This window comes from Scylla paramamosain, chromosome 1, assembly GCF_035594125.1.
Source record: "Scylla paramamosain isolate STU-SP2022 chromosome 1, ASM3559412v1, whole genome shotgun sequence".
Taxonomy (NCBI): domain Eukaryota; kingdom Metazoa; phylum Arthropoda; class Malacostraca; order Decapoda; family Portunidae; genus Scylla; species Scylla paramamosain.
This window is the reverse complement of record NC_087151.1, coordinates 19,697,221-19,717,547: the sequence shown is the minus strand read 5'-3', so window position 1 is coordinate 19,717,547 and position 20,327 is coordinate 19,697,221. Positions and strand designations below refer to the sequence as shown.

The 20,327-nt window shown below is 40.4% G+C and overlaps 1 protein-coding gene across 5 annotated transcripts in view; it reads left to right on the top strand.

The window, feature by feature from the left end:
* The window catches only part of LOC135101928 (4'-phosphopantetheine phosphatase-like), a 332,938-nt gene that overhangs the window by 293,020 nt on the left and 19,591 nt on the right, over positions 1-20,327 (top strand). For all 5 annotated transcript variants that reach the window (XM_064006329.1, XM_064006310.1, XM_064006318.1 and 2 more), the window contains one exon: positions 11,995-12,091. In XM_064006329.1, the coding sequence (XP_063862399.1) occupies positions 11,995-12,091 (97 nt within the window). The remainder of the gene's footprint in view (positions 1-11,994; positions 12,092-20,327) is intronic.

Genomic DNA, 20,327 nt, shown 5'->3' with positions numbered 1-20,327 from the left:
CAAAATTTGTGTTACACAGTGAATAAGGGGAAATTGACTAGTATCCTGAGCAACATTCCCATCTAGGGTTGAGACTTTCACAGCAGCACAGCCATCCATCTCTTGGCCTTTTCTGCTTGCATCTTTTGCAGGCACCTAGCAGTTAAGGAGAATGGGGGAAAATGTAAGAGGTGAAACTGTGCCCAGTTTAATGAGAATGCATCAAAGTATTTTGCTTCTGGGTCTGGTTTCCAAGAGCAAAACAAGGCAACTTGCTTATTAAGCCTAGATGGAAACAAGTCAATAGAAGGGATACCAAAAATGTCACATAGATTATGGAAAATGCATTCATTGAGTTTCCATTCATGCCTGTTGTTAAATTTATGAGATGCAATGTCCACTATAATGTTGTCTCAGCCTGGTATGTGTGAACACATGATCCATGCATTATGTATCACACACCAGTCCCATATTGAAGTGGAGATATTGTTACACCCATTTCATTTACATAGTCATAGCACTGGTATTGTCACAGAATACTTTAATATGTTTGCCACTGAGCTCATGTCTGAATGCTTGAAGAGCAAACAGTATAGCTTTGACCTCTAGAGCATTAATGTATAGTTGTTTCTCTACCACTGACCAACTTTCACTCATAGTCTGATGGTTTAGGTGCCCCGACCCAACCTGAGTTAGAAGCATCAGTCAGTATCAGTACCTGCTCTAAATATTTTCCTATCTTGTAGTGAGACATTGTTTGTTTAACCACCAGCTTAGGTCTGTTATCATCTCATCAGTAATAGTCATCAATCTGTCAAAATTACCCTTTTTGTTTATGCAAAGCTGCAATTTTTTGCCATTTTCAACTTCCTGTAATAAAGTTTCCCCATATCTGCTGCAGGTATAGCAGCCACCAGGAGACCAATGACCTTGGCCACTTCCCTGATTTTGTCTTCAATCTTACACATGAGTTTCTTACAACCTTGAATTATTTTATCTACTGTGTAATGGCAAGAAAATTTTCATACTGTCTGTATCAGTGATATCCAAATATTCAATATGTTTTGTCGGAACCAAAACAGACTTGTCCTCATTAATGCAGAAACCAATTTTCCTCAAAACATTAAGTGTGTCTTGTATGACTGTGAAGCATCCTGGCAAGGAACTGTTGCAAATAAGTGTGTCATCAATAAAACTAGTGATAGTATAACTTTTCTCTCTCAGAGTTGCAAAAACTGGCTTCATCAACTTAGTTAAAAGTCCTGGACCTTTTGAAATACCATTCAGGAGACATGTAAACTGATAAACAATACCTTGCCACTTAAAACATAAAAATCTTTGCTGTTCCTTTACAGTCTTAACTGAATAATAAGCATGCCTAAGATCCACTGAAGCCAAAAAATCACCTTCATTTATAAGTCTAATGGCTTGTTTAAAATTCTCCATCTTAAAGTGTTTGTAGGGGATATGTTTGTTTAATTTCTCCAAATTAAGTACCATCCTATATTCACCATTCTTCTTAAAAGTATGGAAGAAATTATTTGTGTATCCTGTTTTTGTGTAATTTGAATGGCCTTGAGCTCCAAGAGTTTGTTAACTTCCTCACTAATAATTCGTTGCTCTTCTTTGTTGAATTTGTATTTTAACTCTCCTGAGTATAAATGCCCACTGTCGTCTGCATTAATGTCAAGGTGGCAGTGCTCAACAATACCCAGAATGACAGGATCATTAGGGCATGATTTTTAATTTCACCATCCTCACTACTAGAGTTGTGGAAGCCTGAAAAACTGCCAGTAGTACATACCATGAGAAGTACCTGCCCCAACATTCACTAGGAGTAGATGACTGCCTTTCTTCTTTCAATTTATCTACCTCTTAACTCTGACAGTGCATCCAACACCATGTTCCAAGCAGCAGGTAGAGCTGCAGCCTGTGTGGGGGTGCCTGTGGGGTCAGTCAGGATTGTTAACATCATCCAATAAGCAAGTTACATGACCAGGCGAGTGACTTGCATCCCTCAGACTTGTTCATTATGATGAGGCACTGCTGGAACTGCATCTCCTTACATGAATGTGATAGCTACTTGCGATCTCCTGTGAAGACCTGCTGGTCCTAGTGGCATGAGGTGAACCCAAGTATGGGTCGGCTAAATCCTCCCCAGAGGTTGACATGGCTGCCAACCTGCGGTACAAACACAACAAAGCCATAAGCTCATGTAATACACCTGCCACTCAGCGTAATATAGCCACTTGCTAGGCTCTACCCACTCCAAGGACTGGAAAACAAGTAGAAGGCACTGTACCTGCATAACAGATGATGTGGCCTTACCAGAAAAGAAATAAATGATAAAAACAAGTACCCGCTGCAGCAAGCATCTCTATGGCATGGTGGCATGCAAGCGACTGTTGATGTGGCACAGAGCAGCATATCTCATAGGTAAGCTTCACTCAGCAGAGAATGATTTGATGATGTAGAATTCACAGAGTTATATAGCACAGATTTTTCATTGAATGGTAGCAACAGGTGTGGGCAGTCGTAACTTTGTCTCGAGAGAGGTAAACAAGGGTAGTACACAGTGTTGTGACTCATTTTGACCCATACAAGTTCTAGCATGCAAGTCATATTCCAAACAAAGGTTGTATACCAAGCAAATTTTTTTTTGCATCCAAACAGGATGTTTACCAAGTTGGACTTATTCCAGAGCAGACCTATACTGAGGCACCACTGTACTACTTTTAAAGATTTATTTATATTTTACAGTCCAGTATCAAGATAGTGATGTGTGAAAAGTATGAAAATTGTTTTATGGTATAAATATTCATGATAAGAAAAGTAAACAATAGGAGTCATCCATATGACTCATATGGAAATTTCCTTTTATATCATGCATAATATCAATGCATTACTGACTTGTGTTCTGACTTGTATATAAATTGTAAAGTTATATTAAAGGGTAATTAAGGTTAATCTAGTACAAAGTAAGTATTAGTTATCAAAATAAGGAGTGAGGTAGAAGTGTGCAAAATGTGTATAGCTTTAGTTTCTGATGTGGCAAGCAGGGAATGAAGCTCACAGCATGACCCCTCTCATTGGGAGCAGTCGCCACCCACCAGCCACCATAACAAGTCCTATTAAGACATATTCTTGCCATCCTACTGGCTGCTTGTATTAAATTTGCTAAGTTAAGAAGAACTTAGAAGCTTGGAATCATTGGATAATCTCCAGGAAGCTGTCTTAGCTACAAAACATGGCCAGCAGCTGGCCTGAAAATCCTGCAATTTTACTTCGGCAAATCACTTGTCTGCTAGATGGTGCCGTTCACATGAGATACACTACACTTCGCCACACAGTCAGTTACTACGCAGACACCACACAAGTCGGACGTCGGTCCCGCCTCCTGTTAAGTTGTTACGACTTCTGTTATCGAGGAGTGATAGGAATATTACAGTTTTCTTATTTGGATTGCGTATTATGATTTCCATTACCTGTTATAAGGGTGGAGTATTGTCTTTAGTTATCCGTTACCTGATTATAGGGCGGAGTATTGCCTATGGATATCCATTACCTGATAAGGGCGGAGTGTTGCCTATTTGAATCCGTTACCTGATTTAAGGGCGGATTATGGACTATAAATATCCGTTACCTTGTATAAGTAACTCATGTGGTATAGTTGGCAGATATCAATATTGGATGTAAAAAATCCATCAAGTTTGAAATCACTTGATGGCTTGATAATATATATGGTATATGGCATCTATGTACAGTCACCACAGAAAAAACTTAGGATGCAAAAAAAAACTTAGGATGGAAGTCAGTCCTAAGATTATTTGCTATTCCTGGTAGGAGCAGTTGATGCTTCTTGAGTGTATTGAACATCTGGTAGCTTAGTAGGCTGTCAAGTCTCATTCCTGCATCTCCTCATCCCTTCAGCTACCTGCCAGCTATGAGAGAGGGTGTTGTTTGTAGATTGCTCATGAACTCACTCTTACCCCTCTCTGCCCCTCTCCTCTCTACCCTCAATGTCTTGGCTTCTTAGTCATTATACCAGAAAAATCATTATTTCTCATCAAGAAGACTCAAATAGTTACCATGTACAGAGAAGGGAAGATAATGGGACAAATTGCAAGGGAGATAAAAAAAAAAAAAAAACACTGTCTCAATCTGGTGTTGGTGGGCTGAGGCTGGAGAAATAGAGGCAGCATTGGCATGGAAAAGAGGGTCAGAATAGCCACCAAAAAACCCTAAGAAGACAGACCAGCTGCTGAAGAGAATTGTTACGAATAAGCCTTCAATAACATGCAGAGTTTTAAAAGCCTGGAACCCAGAATCGTTCAACAAGGTATTGGTCTATACAATTCAATGTCGGGTGCATGTGGACCTGGAATTACGGAGCCACACAGCAGCCAAGAAACCCTTGCTTACAAAAGCAATGAAAAAAGGAGAGGCTAGAATTTTGTAACAAGTACAAGTCATGGACAGTAGAAGACTGGGAAAGTGTGGTGTTTAATGACGAATCCTGCTTTCATGTACTGAGGAGTGCCAGCAAGAGGGTACGTCTGTGAGGATCCGACCACTTTCATCCCAAGTTCACCGTCAAGATGGTAAAAACTGCAGCCTATGTCATGGTGTGGGTGTGCTTCACTGGTTCTAGCAAAAGGAAAGGGTTGTATTTTTTTCTTAAATGAATGGAGACAGGTATTGCACAGTGCTGAAAAACCACTTATTGCTGTTCAAAGAAATTTTAAACATGAGCATTTTCATGCATGACAGGGCCCCTTGTCATAGGGGAAAGAATGCAAAGGAATTCTTGGAAGACAATGGGAATGAGGTCTTGGATTTGCCAGGGAATTTTACCAGACCTAAATCCCATTTATATTGCAGGGAGCTACTTGAAAAGGAGGTTGAGTACCATGGAGACTGACATGACATGACATCTGTATCAAAATTGCAGGCTGCCACCATAAATATCTGGTGCTGTGAGTCAGAGAGGCATTACTTCCTCAGTCTTGCTCATTCCATGCCCTGGTGTATACAGTATGTACTCACTCACAAAGGAGAAATATATATATATATATATATATATATATATATATATATATATATATATATATATATATATATATATATATATATATATATATATATATATATATATATATATATATATATATATATATATATATATATATATATATATATATCGTACATTCCTTAAACAATGTAATGCCACAACAGAGCTTACCGTACTGCTAACTGAGGTACAAGTGACTAGACCCATATTCATTATAAAGATATGAAATGTGTCATAGCTAAGACAAGTGTTTATCATAATTTAGATCATCTGTCATGAGTCATTTGTCATAACTTTATCATAAGCATCTTGCCATATGTGGTGCTTACATACTTTAAAATACTAAAAGATAAGGTAAAAACTGTTGTTTATAACATATGTTTTGTAGATATTTCCTCTGTTTGTGTGTTTGGGAAAGAAGCACAGTGGATATTTTTTTTATTTTTTTATTATGTAGGAGAGACACCAGCCAAAGACAACAAAAATCCAACAAAAAAAAAAGGCCCCACTGAGATGCTGGTCCACAAAATAGGGTTCAAAGCAGCAATAAAAAATTGAAGGATAAGTGTCTTGAAACCTCCCTCTTGAAGGAATTCAAGTCATAGGAAGGTGGAAATATAGAAGCAGGCAGGGAGATACAGAGTTTTCCAGAGAAAGGGATGAATGATTAAGAATACTGGTTAATTCTTGCAGTAGAGAGTTGGACAGAATAGGGATGAGAGAAAAAACAAAGTCTTGTGCAGTGAGGTCACAGAAGGAGGGAAGGCATGCAGTTAGCAAAATCAGAAGAGCAATTAGCATGAAAATAGCAGTAGAAGAGAGCAAGAGATGCAACATTGCGGTGATGAGAAAGAGGCTGAGGAGAGGAGTTGATGAAATGAAAAGCTTTTGATTCCACCCTATCTAGAAGAGTGGTATGAGTGGAACCCCCCTCCCCCCAGGCATGTGAAGCATACTCCATAGATGGACAGATAAGACCTCTGTATAGAGTTAGCAGCTGGAAGGAAGAAAAAAACTGGTGGAGACGTCTCAGAACATCTAACTTCTTAAAAGCTATATTAACTAGAGATGGAGATGTGGAGATCATTGATGAATGATAGGAAGCAGTGGGACAGTAGTTTGAAAGATTAAAATGGTCACCCTTTTTAGGAAAATGCTGAATGTAGGCAAATGCCCAGCAAGATGGAAAGGAAGATGTTGACAGACAATTGAAAGAGTTTGACTAGGTAAGGTGCAAGCATGAAGCTGCAGTTTTGGAGAACAATAGGAAGGACCCCATCAGGTCCATAAGCCTTCCGAGGGTTTAGGGCAGTGAGGGCATGGGAAATATCATTGCAAATAACTTTAACAGGTAGCATGAAATAGTCAGAGGGTGGAGGAACAAACCCTGAATCATCCAAGGTTGAGTTTTTAGCAAAGGTTTGAGGGAAGAGTTCAGCTTTAGACATAGATGCAATAGCAGTGGTGCCATCTGGTTGAAATAAAGGAGGGAAAGAAGAAGAAGCAAAGTTATTGGAAATGTTTGGTTAGATACCAGAAGTCACAAAGGGAGTTAGACCTTGAGAGATTTTGACACTTTCTGTTAATGAAGAAGTTTTTGGCTAGTTGGAGAACAGACTTGCCATGGTTCTGAGCATAAATATAAAGCATATGAGATTGGTGATGGAAGGCTCAAGTACCTTTTGTGGGCCACCCCTTTGTCATGTATATCACAAGAACAGGCTGTGTTAAACCAAGGTTTGAAAGGTTAAGGTCAAAAAAGAGTGAGGAATGTACACCTCCATACCTGACACTATCACCCCTGTTATAAACTCAGCACACAGAGACGGGTCTCTGACACAGAAACAGTAGACATTCCAAGGAAAATCAGCAAAATACCTCCTCAGGTTCCCCAACTAGCGGAGGCAAAACGCTTGAGGCACTTTCATTTAGGGGGATCCTGAGGAGGGATTGGAGCGATAGGACAAGATACAGATATGAGATTGTGATCAGAGGAGCCCAACAAAGAAGATAGAGTAACAGCATAAGCAGAAGGATTAGAGGTTAGGAAAAGTCAAGAATGTTGGGCATATCTCCAGGATGGTCAGGAATATGAGTAGAATGTTGCACCAATTGCTCTAGGTTGTGGAGGATACCAAAGTTAAAGGCTAGTCCACCAGTGAAGGGAGAGGAAAGCCAAAACTGGTGGTGAACACTGAAGTCTCCAAGAATGAAGATCTCTGCAAAAGGGAAGAGAGTCAGTATGTGCTCACTTTGGAAGTTAAGTAGTCAAAGGATTTCTTATAGCCAGAGGAGTTAAGTGAAAGTTATACAGCACAGATAAATTTATTTTGAGGATGACTCTGTAGTCATATCCAAATAGTGGAAAACTCAGAAGATTCAAAAAGCGTGAGCACGGGTGCAGGTTGTCTTTTTTTTTTTTATGTAAGAGGGACACTGGCCAAGAGCAATAAAAATCTAATAAAAAAGAAGCACACTCAGATGCTGGTCCCTGAATATGGTCCAAAGTGATGGTTAAAAACTGAAGAATAAGTGTCTTGAAACCTCCCTCTTGAAGGAGTTCAAGTCATAAAAAGGTGGAAATACAGAAGCAGGAAAGGAGTTCCAGAATTTACCAGAGAAGGGGATGAATGATTGGGAATACTGGTTAATTCTTGCATTAGAGAGATGGACAGAATAGGGATGAGAGAAAGAAGAAAGTCTTGTGCAGCAAAGCCATGGGAGGAGGGGAGGCATGCAGTAAGCAAGATCAGAAGAGCAGTTAGCACAAAAATTGTTGTAGAAGATAGAAAGAGATGCAACATTACAGCAATGAGAAGGAGGCTGAAAACAGTCAGTTAGAGGAGAGGAGATGATGAGACAAAAAGCTTTTGTTTCCACCCTGTCTAAAAGAGCAGTATGAGTGGAATCCCCCAGGCATGTGAAGCATACTCCATACTTGGATGGATAAGGCCCTTGTACAGAATTAACAGCTGGGAGGGTGAGAAAAACTGGCAGAGACATCTCAGATCACCTAACTTCAGAGAAGCTGTTTTAGCTAGAAATGAGATGTGAAGTTTCCAGTTTAGATTATAAGAAAGGGACAGACTGAGGATGTTCAATGTAGAAGAGAGGGCCAGTTGAGTGTCACTGAAAAGGGGATAGTTATCTGGAAGGTTGTGTTGAGTTGATAGATGGAGGAATTGAGTTTTTAAGGCATTGAACAATACCAAGTTTGCTCTCCCTCAGTCAGAAATTTTAGAGAGATCAGAAGTCAGGCATTCTCTGGCTTCCCTACATGAACTGTTTACTTCCTGAAGGCTTGGACACCTACGAAAAGACGTGGAAAAGTGCAGGGTGGTATCATCAACATAGGAATGGATAAGGCAAGAATTTGGTTTAGAAGATCATTGATGAATAATAGGAAGAGTGGGTGACAGGGAAGAACTCTTAGGAACACCACTGTTAATAGATTTAGGAGAAGAACAGTGACCGTCTACCACAGCAGCAATAGAACAGTCAGAAAGGAAACTTGAGATGAAGTTACAGGGAGAAGGATAGAAGCCTTAGGAGGGTAGTTTGGAAATCGAAGCTTTGTGCCAGACTCTATCAAAAGCTTTTGATATGTCTAAGGCAACAGCAAAAGTTTCACCAAAATTTGTAATAGAGGATGACCAAGACTCGGTGAGGAAAGCCAGAAGATCACCAGTAGAGCAGCCTTGACAGAACCCATACTGGCGATCAGATAGAAAGTTGTGAAGTGATAGACGTTTAAGAATCTTCCTGTTGAGGATATATTCAGCTAGGCACTGGCTTGGAACGCCCAGTGACACCAACTCACCACTGACCCCAGCTGGCCTGAACCACAGCTAAGTAATCAGCTATTTATAATAACAGTGTCCACAGAAAGTATTGCGTGCTAATGCCTGAAAATTTTGAATTATGGTGTGCTTGGTTATCATACAGTGGAGCCAAGTCACACCTTTATCATACATCTGGTATTGCTGCCACAAGCACAGGAAGGGTGAGGGTATGTATGGGTACTGACAATTCCTGCCTCTGTGCTCAGTGAGCTGCCAGAGAGAAAGAGAGGATTTATGACTCTTGTTTCCATTCCATTATGCCCTATTTCCCCTCTTTCCCTTCCCAGCCTTCCCATTTTTCTCCTATGGCATTTGTACAGGTCCAGCCAACTTCAGCAGTGAAGATGGCCAGAATTTTGGCATGGAAGACTGAAAATGTGCCAACAAAAGAAACTTCAAGGCATACAGGGCAACACGAAAGCACCATTTGCTGCCTGGTTGCAGCCGCTCACACCCTCCCTCCAGACACCATACCTCTAAGAAAACCAACATCTGGGAGGCCAAGAAAGACATCCAAGGTGACTGATACTCTTATGAAGTGTGAGGGTATGAAGGATCCAAGGATTACAGCTTATGGACTTAAGAAGTTGCACCCAGTTTTGTTAGGAGATGTCTCAGAACGAACCATCCAGGAACGGCTACAAAAGGAGCTTGGCCTACCAACATTCAAGTCGGCTGACAAACCTGTTCTTACAAAGCAGGTGAAAAGGAAGAGACTTGCATTTGCATGCAAATACAAGGACTGGACCCCAGAGGAATGGAGGAAAGTTCTTTTTAGCAATGAAAGCTGCTTCAGGTGCATCAGAACATGGCCAGGTAAAGTGAGACGTCCCAAGAACTCTAACTGCTACTTGCTCCAGTACACAAGCAAAACCATGAAATACCCTCCTAGCATAATGGTGTGGGGGTGCATTTAGTGGTGATAGGAGGCATGGAGGGTTGTGTTTCCTCCCTAAGAATAAAATGATGATAGCTGAACACAATATGCAAGTGCTGGAGGATCATATGCTTCTTTTCTATCAGTTGCATGGTTGTAATACGTTCATGCAGGATAGCGCTCCATGTCATCGAGCCAAAAAGGTTATACATTGGCTGGAAAATCACAAAATTCAGGTTCTTGATTGGCCAGGGAACTCACCAGACCTCAACCCCATCGAGACTGCTGGAGTTACATCAAGAATCATCTTGCAGACCACGACATGTCATCCATTCAGCGCCTCATCAATGAAATTAAAATGTTGTTGTGCTGCAGTATGGACAAGGAATACTTTAAAAATCTTGCTGAATCAATGCCTAAGCATCTCAAATTGGTCATGAAAGTCAAGGGCAATATGACAAAATATCAAATAAATGCCAGGAGTTGAATTATCTCTTATTTACCTTTGCAAATGACAAACATGATGAAGCATTCAAGAAAAAAACTGAGGATGCGCAATACTTTCTGCAGACATTGTATAGTTAGCGATGCTTTCTGTGTTTGTGTGTTAGGTGGGAGACAAAAGGTGGAGTGTGAAGGTCGAAAAGTTCCCACATTATCATTTTGGTGCCCCGAGTGAGGAAGACAGGCTTTGTTTGTTGACCAGGTTCTGGAAACTTCCAAACTGATGTTCCACATGGCATTAGTGGGCCACAGTAACACACCCAGGCAAATCCCACCAATAGTAGGATGTGAGATAAGGGTGTTCCATGGTCCCAGGGCCAGGGCTGAGTCCTTTGACCAAGACCACCAGCTGATTCAAGTATTAGAGTGGCCTCACCAGCTGACCATCCTTTTTCCTAGGAAGTAGTGACATAAACCGAGACAGATCCTAGGGATGTGACAGAAAACAACAAGAGCATAGCAAGGAAAAGAGAAATCCATTGTGAAGCAGAGTGGCCATTGTTCAAGTAGAACCAAGAAACATAACAACTGAGGCCAGGGGGAATAAACCAAAGAGTATATAACCAGATTAGCTGCTCCATAAACAGCACCAAAAAGGGACCTCAAAAACCAGTTTCTGAGTTTCAGTGCCCCCATTATAAAAAAAAACATCTGGCAAGAGATGGGGTACACTAGAATTCCATAGGTAGGGGACATGTGTGCTGCCATCTCACAATTCATGTGTCAGAAGATGGATGAATAGACAGTGAAGGCATATTACACAAATTATTAAAGAAACAAAGCCCAACCTGGGAACAATCAATAACATGTTGAGTTCAGCAGAACTGGGGGTTACAGAAACAAACCAGGTGGACAAACAGGCTATTCAAATAACCAGCTAATAACAACTCAGATTTAGATCCACAAACATGTCTATCAAAATCATAAAGAAATCTTTGGCAACAAAACAAGTTTGGTTAACAAGATTTGTTATAAATGCACGAAAGAAAACCTGTTTTGAACTGGGCCAAATAGGGAACATGGACGAAGTTCCACTCACATCTGATGTACCATCCAACATGACTGTGGCTGCCAGAGGGTCTAAAATGGTCTCAATAAAAACCATTGGCCATGAAAAGACTCACTTTTATATAGCAGTGTTTTGTGCTTGTGTAATGTGCTGCTAAATTTGTTTTATTATACATTTAGCATCTACATAACTATTGTTTAGGACTAGATAACTATGTTTAAGATATAGATCTTATACTATTATTTACATATTTCTAGTCTTAAAACTAGAGAATAGTGTCAAATATTCATGTATTTCCTTTGTAGCTAATTGTCCAAGGTGCTAGGAAACTCTCAGAAGGATGCATGGACTTAGAAAATGTTGAAGATCACTGCTCTAGAGCCTCCAACTCCACCTTGTTCAGTGGACATGACGCTAAGAAGGGCTGTTAGCTGTGGCGCTCTCTCTCTCTCTCTCTCTCTCTCTCTCTCTCTCTCTCTCTCTCTCTCTCTCTCTCTCTCTCTCTCTCTCTCTCTCTCTCTCTCTCTCTCTCTCTCTCTGATTCATATCGCTTGTACACAGATATGTATATGTTGTAACATAAGGGTAGCAAATTATGCCACATCTTTTGAAATTATTTTCAAATCTACACTGTATATAAGACCATTGTAAATTAATTGTTTTCTCATAGTGTACAAACTGATCAAAGACTCATATACAAATTCACCAACAGCGCATATGGCAACCTGACTGTGCGGAGTCTACTGGACATGAGAGAGCATTGTCTCAATGAATTTGATTTTCCAGATCCTTACCTGCAGCAAAAGAAGGTATGTGACAAATGTTTTTTGTAAAGTATTTCATATTTGTACAGTATTATTATTTATATTCTGTTACACAAGTAGAAGTTGATATTACTATTACATTATTAAAACAATAATTAAGTAGAGTAGAATTTACACCTTAACATTTTTCAGGATATTTTATATATATATATATATATATATATATATATATATATATATATATATATATATATATATATATATATATATATATATATATATATATTACAGTAAGATTGTGAAACTAGTGATTTCGTAAAATCTCTAAAACTTTCAGGGAATTCGTGAAATTACTGTTTCACTTAGTGACTTCATGAAATTACTAAAATATCTAGGGATTTCATGTATTTACTGGTTTCACTGTAAACCCTTGTCATCTCAAAACATCGTCGTAAGTAAACAAAATGTACAGCCATGGCTGATAGCCTAACCTAACCTAATACATTCTACTTGATTTTATACATGATTTTTATGATATGATGATTTATGAATAAAATTTCAAAATAAATCTTCTGTTGTTCTATGTATTTACTGTCATCAAGGATTTCATGAAATAACTGGAGTATCATTTCAGTAAATACATGAAATCCCTAGATATTGTAGTAATTTCATGAAGTCACTAAGTGAAACAGTAATTTCATGAATTCCCTGAAAGTTTTAGGGATTTCACAAAATCCCTAGTTTCACAATCTTACTGTAATATATATATATATATATATATATATATATATATATATATATATATATATATATATATATATATATATATATATATATATATATATATATATATATATATATATTTTTTTTTTTTTATTTTTATTTTTTTTTCCCTAAAATTGACATTGAAAAATTGTAGGAGCCCTGGCTCATATCATGCTTTAGGTATAATTGAAACTCCCCACATCTAGCTAGACACTGATCAGCTGACATGAGTTACTTATTTCTGTAATATTATTTTCTTATAAACATAAATGGTATACAAATACAGTGGTGTATGCATTAAAATTCAGACATATCTATCAGAGTTACTGTTTATCACAAGATGGCTTCTGTATAAAAGAAATTGTACAAACTCAGCCAATTCCATGAGTGGTGTGTGCAGCACTTACAGACTTAAAACCCTTCCTAGTCCTTATGAGCAGGCTCCAGGACTGTTTAGGTGCCTCCTAGCAGGCATCAACCTTACACCAGTACACAGAGGCAGCGATTGCCTGCGTCACCATCTTATTCAGCGAAAATCCAGGTTAAGTAAGGCACGAGCGCCCTTCAAACACTGCCCCTCCTTGTCTACATATTCTCTTGTCACAATGCACACTACTCATCCACAAATCTATAAAGATTCTTCCCTTTCCAATAATATACAGCGCTTAGTCTCATATTATACTATAGTAATGTAAGCATGTAAATTTAAATTGTAAGCCATTATTATTGATATTGGCAAAGTTGCCACAGAGTACCGATTCAGGAGCCAAATTTAAACTACTGATGGCACTTACAAAAATGCTGTTCTAAATCATTGTTAAAACCTTGTATATTCTGGCTTACACTTCCACATCATCCTTAACATTCCTTTTCCACTGTTATAGGAATTATGGCAAAGACAAATCTCACAGTGGAAGGAAAGGAACTAATGTGTATCTGATCATATTATCCTTGGTAGCATAGCTTCTGAGGGCAAGACAACTGATAGGTAAGGGCCAAGAAGAGGGAGTAATAAACATATAAGCACACTACATATTTATCCACTCTAAGGTTTGAAGAAGATACAAAAGAAAAACACACCTCATAGGCATTGTGACAATTTTCCTATGCTTACTTGCTCTGTAGTTTTAACTCCTTTGTTACCTCATTTCACAAACATAGTACATGCATACCTCATGTAGAATAGGATACAAGTGTACTTCATCATTATAATAGGGAGTACAGAATTTTTTTCTCAAGTCAGTTTGGCATGCATTGGAGGCTCAGATGTTATAGCATGTGGTAACTGTGCAAGGATATCAATCCACCAATCATTACACTATCATGATGTATAGCTATTATAACTTGTTAATCATGTTATTTATAGATATATTTTTCTTAGCTTCTAGCTTCTCAGCTATGTGACCTTGAGAGTTTGAAACACTGTCTTCTGTGAGTGTCACACATTTTTTTTTTTTTTCTCTCATGGCATCTTTTAGCATGGATCCTGATTATCATGATACTTCTGAGAGTGCATTTATTAGAGAGCTTTGATGACAACAGTACACAGAAAGGCATTGCTGTGAATGGCAATGGTGAGGAACACTTGCCTGAAAAATTATTCCATTATAACCATTAGTAATAAGAGTTGTGGTGAGGAGTCAGGCCAGTGTGGTGGTATGACATTACTACCATAGTAATAGTAATAGTCACCATTTCATCAGATGATAGGCTACATGACCTCTTCCTGGCTCATTCTCTTTTCTGCCTGCAGAATGCGTGGTGACGATATTACAATCAAGGTCACTTTAGCATGCAGATGTCCTTATCATAAGCTTCATAGATAATTGCAGACATGTTTACTATAGTCACCATTTCATCAGATGATAGGCTACATGACCTCTTCTTGGCTCACTCTCTTCCCTACCTCTCTCTCCTCTCTACATTTCTTCACTATTTTCATTCAAACTGTTCTCATGTTCTTTCATTAGTTTTTTTTTTTTTTTTTAATGTAGGAAACATACTGGCCAAGGGCAACAAAAATCCAATAAAAAAAATGCCCACTGAAATGCCAGTCCCATAAAAGGGTCCAAAGCGGTTGTCAAAAATTGATAAATAAGTGTCTTGAAACCTCCCTCTTGAAGAAATCCAAGTCATAGGAAGGTGGAAATACAGAAGCAGGCAGGGAGTTCCTGAGTTTACCAGAGAAAGGGATGAATGATTGAGAATACTGGTTAACTCTTGCATTAGAGAGGTGGACAGAATAGGGGTGAGAGAAAGAAGAAAGTCTTGTGTAGCGAGGCCACAGGAGGAGGGTAGGCATGCAGTCAGCAAGATCACAAGAGCAATTAGCATGAAAATAGCGGTAGAAGACAGCTAGAGATGCAACATGGCGGCGGTGAGAGAGAGGCTGAAGACAGTCAGTTAGAGGAGAGGAGTTGATGATACGAAAAGCTTTTGATTCTACCCTGTCTAGAAGAGCAGTATGAGTGGAACCCCCCCCCCAAACATGTGAAGCATATTCCATACATGGACGGATAAGGCCCTTGTACAGAGTTAGCAGCTGGTGTGGTGAAAAAAACTGGTGAAGACATTTCAGAACATCTAACTTCATAGAAGCTGTTTTAGCTAGAGATGAGATCTGAAGTTTCCAGTTCAGATTATAAGTAAAGGACAGACCGAGGATGTTCAGTGTAGAAGAGGGGGACAGTTGAGTGTCATTGAAGAAGAGGAGATAGTTGTCTGGAAGGTTGTGTCGAGTTGATAGATGGAGGAATTGAGTTTTTGAGCCATTGAACAATACCAAGTTTGCTCTGCCCCAATCAGAAATTTTAGAAAGATCAGAAGTCAAGCGTTCTGTGGCTTCCCTGCGTGAAATGTTTACCTCCTGAAGGGTTGGACGTCTATGAAAAGACGTGGAAAAGTGGAGGGTGGTATCATCAGCGTAGGAGTGAATAGGACAAGAAGTTTGGTTTAGAAGATCATTAATGAATAATAAGAAGAGAGTGGGTGACAGGACAGAACCTTGAGGAAAACCACTGTTAATAGATTTAGGAGAAGAGCAGTGACCATCTACCACAGCAGCAATAGAACGGTCAGAAAGGAAACTTGAGATGAGGTTAAAGAGAGAAGGATAGAAGCCGTAGGAGAGTAGTTTGGAAATCAAAGCTTTGTGCCAGACTCTATCAAAAGCTCTTGATATGTCCAAGGCAACAGCAAAAGTTTCACCAAAATCTCTAAAAGAGGATGACCAAGACTCAGTAAGGAAAGCCAGAAGATCACCAGTAGAGCGGCCTTGATGGAACCCATACTGGCGATCAGATAGAAGGTTGTGAAGTGATTGATGTTTAAGAATCTTCCTGTTAAGGATAGATTCAAAAACTTTAGATAGGCAGGAAATTAAAGCAATAGGACGGTAGTTTGAGGGATTAGAACGGTCACCCTTTTTAGGAACAGGCTGAATGTAGGCAAACTTCCAGCAAGAAGGAAAGGTAGATGTTGACAGACAGAGTTGAAAGAGTTTGACTAGGCAAGGTGCAAGCACGGAGGCACAATTTCGGAGAACAATAGGAGGGACCCCATCAGGTCCATAAGCTATCCGAGGGTTTAGGCCAGTGAGGGCATGGAAAACATCATTGTGAAGAATTTTAATAGGTGGCATGAAGTAGTCAGAAGGTGGAGGAGAGGGAGGAACAAGCCCAGAATCGTCCAAGGTAGAGTTTTTAGCAAAGGTTTGAGCGAAGAGTTCAGCTTTAGAAATAGATGTGATAGCAGTGGTGCCATCTGGTTGAAATAAAGGAGGGAAAGAAGAAGAAGCAAAGTTATTGGAAATATTTTTGGCTAGATGCCAGAAGTCATGAGGGGAGTTAGATCTTGAAATGTTTTGACACTTTCTGTTAATGAAGGAGTTTTTTGCTAGTTGGAGAACAGATCAGCAAAATACCTCCTCAGGTCCCCCCAAATACACTTTCTGTCAATGAAGGAGTTTTTTGCTAGTTGGAGAACAGATCAGCAAAATACCTCCTGAGCTCCCCCAAACTAGCAGAGTCAAAGTGCCACAGGCACCTTCACTTAGGGGGATCCTGAGGAGGGACTGGAGCGATAGGACAAGATACAGATATGAGATTGTGATCGGAGGAACCCAACGGAGAAGAAAGGGTGACAGCATAAGCAGAAGGATTAGAGGTCAGGAAAAGGTCAAGGATGTTGGGCATATCTCCAAGATTGTCAGGAATACGAGTAGGGTGTTGCACTAATTGCTCTAGGTTGTGGAGGATAGCAAAGTTGAAGGCTAGTTCACCAGGATGGTCAGTGAAGGGAGAGGAAAGCCAAAGCTGGTAGTGAACATTGAAGTCTCCAAGAATGGAGATCTCTGCAAAAGGGAAGAAGGTCAGAATGTGCTCCATTTTGGAAGTTAAGTAGTCAAAGAATTTCTTATAGTCAGAGGAGTTAGGTGAAAGGTATACAGCACAGATAAATTTAGTTTGAGAGTGGCTCTGTAGTCATAGCCAGATGGTAGAAAACTTGGAAGATTTAAGAGTGTGGGCACAAGAGCAGGTTAAATCATTGCACACATAAATGCAGCATCCAGCTTTGGATTGAAAATGAAGATAGAGAAAGTAGGAGGGAACAGAAAAGGGGCTACTGTCAGTTGCCTCAGACACCTGAGTTTCAGTGAGGAAAAGGTGAGGTTTAGAAGAGGAGAGGTGGTGTTGTACAGATTGAAAATGAGATCTTAGACTGCAAATGTTGCAGAAGTTAATGAAGAAAAAATTGATGGGGGTGTCAAGACACTTAGGGTCATCGACAGAAAGGCAGTCCAACCTGGGGACATTTATGGTCCCCTCCCCAGATGGGGAGTCCGAGGCTGCTGTACAAGTTGGCATGATTTTAAAATTTTTGAGTGAAGGGTGTGTGGAGGAAGAGAGTTGTCTTTAGAGGGCAGGCTGTGACTGCCCCCTTGTGTTGTGAGACACAAAGGGAAATGTTCAGTGAGGTCACAGCTGGGTTTAATGATAAGTTCCCAGCACCCCTTAAACAGTGCTTTAGACCTCACTGGGAGTAATTATCATTTTGAAAGGTGTCTACTGCCTCCTTCTCACATTTACTAAAATTATGTATTCTTATTTTCTTATTGATGTATTTTGTGAGGATTTCATGACTGCATACACTTTCAAGCAGCTATATCCAGGCAAATGACCTGAGATAGTGAGCCTGAGAGCTGCCTGGGTAGTACTGCCAACTGTGACATTTACAAGTCCACTACTATGGCCAAGAAAAATCAGTCAGTTGATGGGCGAAGCTATGCAAAAATGCTGCTATATTGTACTAGAACATCCCACAGATATTCGTCAGTAGAATTTGCCGCGCTAGCCTGATATACTTTTCTGCCAAATTTCATGGAAAACCCACTGAATTGGCAATGCTACAGGTGAGTAGAGGAGCCTACAATATTGTTGGAATGCTCTCATGCATGGGATATTCAAGTGCGATTGAAAGTTGCAGTGAGCGTTTAGCACCCTCCGCCAAAGACAGTATCGCTAGCTGCAAACATACAGCAACGAAGGGGTTAATATGAGAATTGCTCTTCTTCATTCCCCCTCTATGACCCTATTTGGCAAGAGGTAAATGAAGACCTTCCCTTCCAGGTTAGACAACATGTCCTTTAGAGCTTGGGATATGGGTCTTATCATAGAACACAGGAAGGGGTAAGGTGTTTTCTTTTGTTCCCAAATATCTGGAACTGTGTTGGTATGCTTGCTGTGTGTGAATGAGGGATAGCAATAATTAATAATCATGGGTAAATATGCAGATGAAAATAGATTTTACTTTAAAAAATAATTGTTACCTACCCTTCATGAATGTTGAGTGCTGATAGTACAATCCACATCAACCTGCAATGCCAGAAAAAGTATCCCAAATCAGGAAGGAGGCACTGTACCATATATGTCTATGTATTACTATTATTACAGCTGCATATTATTATTACTATGTACTACTACTACTATTAGTACTTCAGTCAGATGTTACACTCTCTCAAGTTACCTTACTGCACCTGACCTCAGCTCATCCATACAAACACTACCTTCTCCATGATAATTCCTCTGTCTCTATTTTCACTGCTTTTCATCTCTACCACCACAAATTCTTGTGGACCCATGGTTTACAGGTATTTGATTTGTGCACATCACTTGTCACTCATGCGAGGTAAATTGCCCTTGACTTCTTGCAGTGAGAAAATCGGAGGTCAGTTAGCAGGCAAGTTTGTATTCACACTCTGCATCCATATATACTGAAGAAACCACAACAGAATGTGATTGCCACACACACACACACACACACACACACACATATATATATATATATATATATATATATATATATATATATATATATATATATATATATATATATATATATATATATATATATATATATATATATATATATTGTTACACCAGGGGTATGGGTGCAGGTGGCAGCACTGTTGGAGGTGGCAGCACTGGGAGAGGTGGGAAGAGAGAGAGAGAGAGAGAGAGAGCGGAAATGTGTGGCCCAAGAGGAAGCCAGCGTGTGCCTGCCTGCTTTGGAAGTGTTTCCCTGCCTGTTGAGTGCCCAGTTGAGTGCCTGTCGTGCCCTAGGAGACTTGTGGTGCCCTTGTGAACTTGTAAAGCAGTGTACTTGTGGAGGATTTGTCAATAAATCTAGGGAATAGTGCCCATGTTCTCCCTTGTGCCCCAGCCTCGTGTGTGTGTGTGCCTTGTCCCAGAGTTCAGAGTGTGACTTATTTGAGGCCTCATTGCTCTAGTTTCTCGACCTGTCCCCGTGTGGATAACACGCCCGCCCGGAGTGAGGGGTGGGCACAACAAGTGGTGTCATAGAGTGGGATCTGGGGAACAGTGGGCAGTGAGAGACGGTGAGTCATCATGGAGTCACAAGATGACCGCCATGACGGGGCCAAGGGTGGCTCGAGTGAAGTTAAACTGGGCCAGATGGACTTGATTGCTGCCATGCTAGCCGGTATGAGGCAGGAAATGGCAGTAGACCATGAGGTACAGGCTCACAGGGCACGTGAGCAGGCTGAAAGGACCGATCAGCTAGCATGTGAGCAGGCTGAAAGGACCGATCAGCTGGCATGTGAGCAGGCTTAATGGGCGGACGACCAGGTCCGCCATCTTGAGGATGTGCTACAGAGAAGCCTCGCGTCCTTCAAGACGGAAACACAGCAGTACACTAACCAGGCTTGCGACAGCATCAGAAATGAACTGCTGGACAAGGTGCAGACTCTGGAAGGTGACATCCAGGGCCTGAGGGAGGAGGTGAGGATGGAGAAACAGCAGCGCGAGCTGGCAACAGCGCACGTGGAGGAACAGGCGGCCCCACATGTTCTGGAGGGAACCGCTGGGGTGGCGGACCTGTTGGGGTCTGCCTGGGGTCCTTGGCAAGAACCCTCAGCTCAGGGGCCTCGCAGCATCGTTTCAGAGCCGGCAGCTGCTTCACAGGGCTGGGGAGCCATCAGAACCCCTCCCTTGAGCCC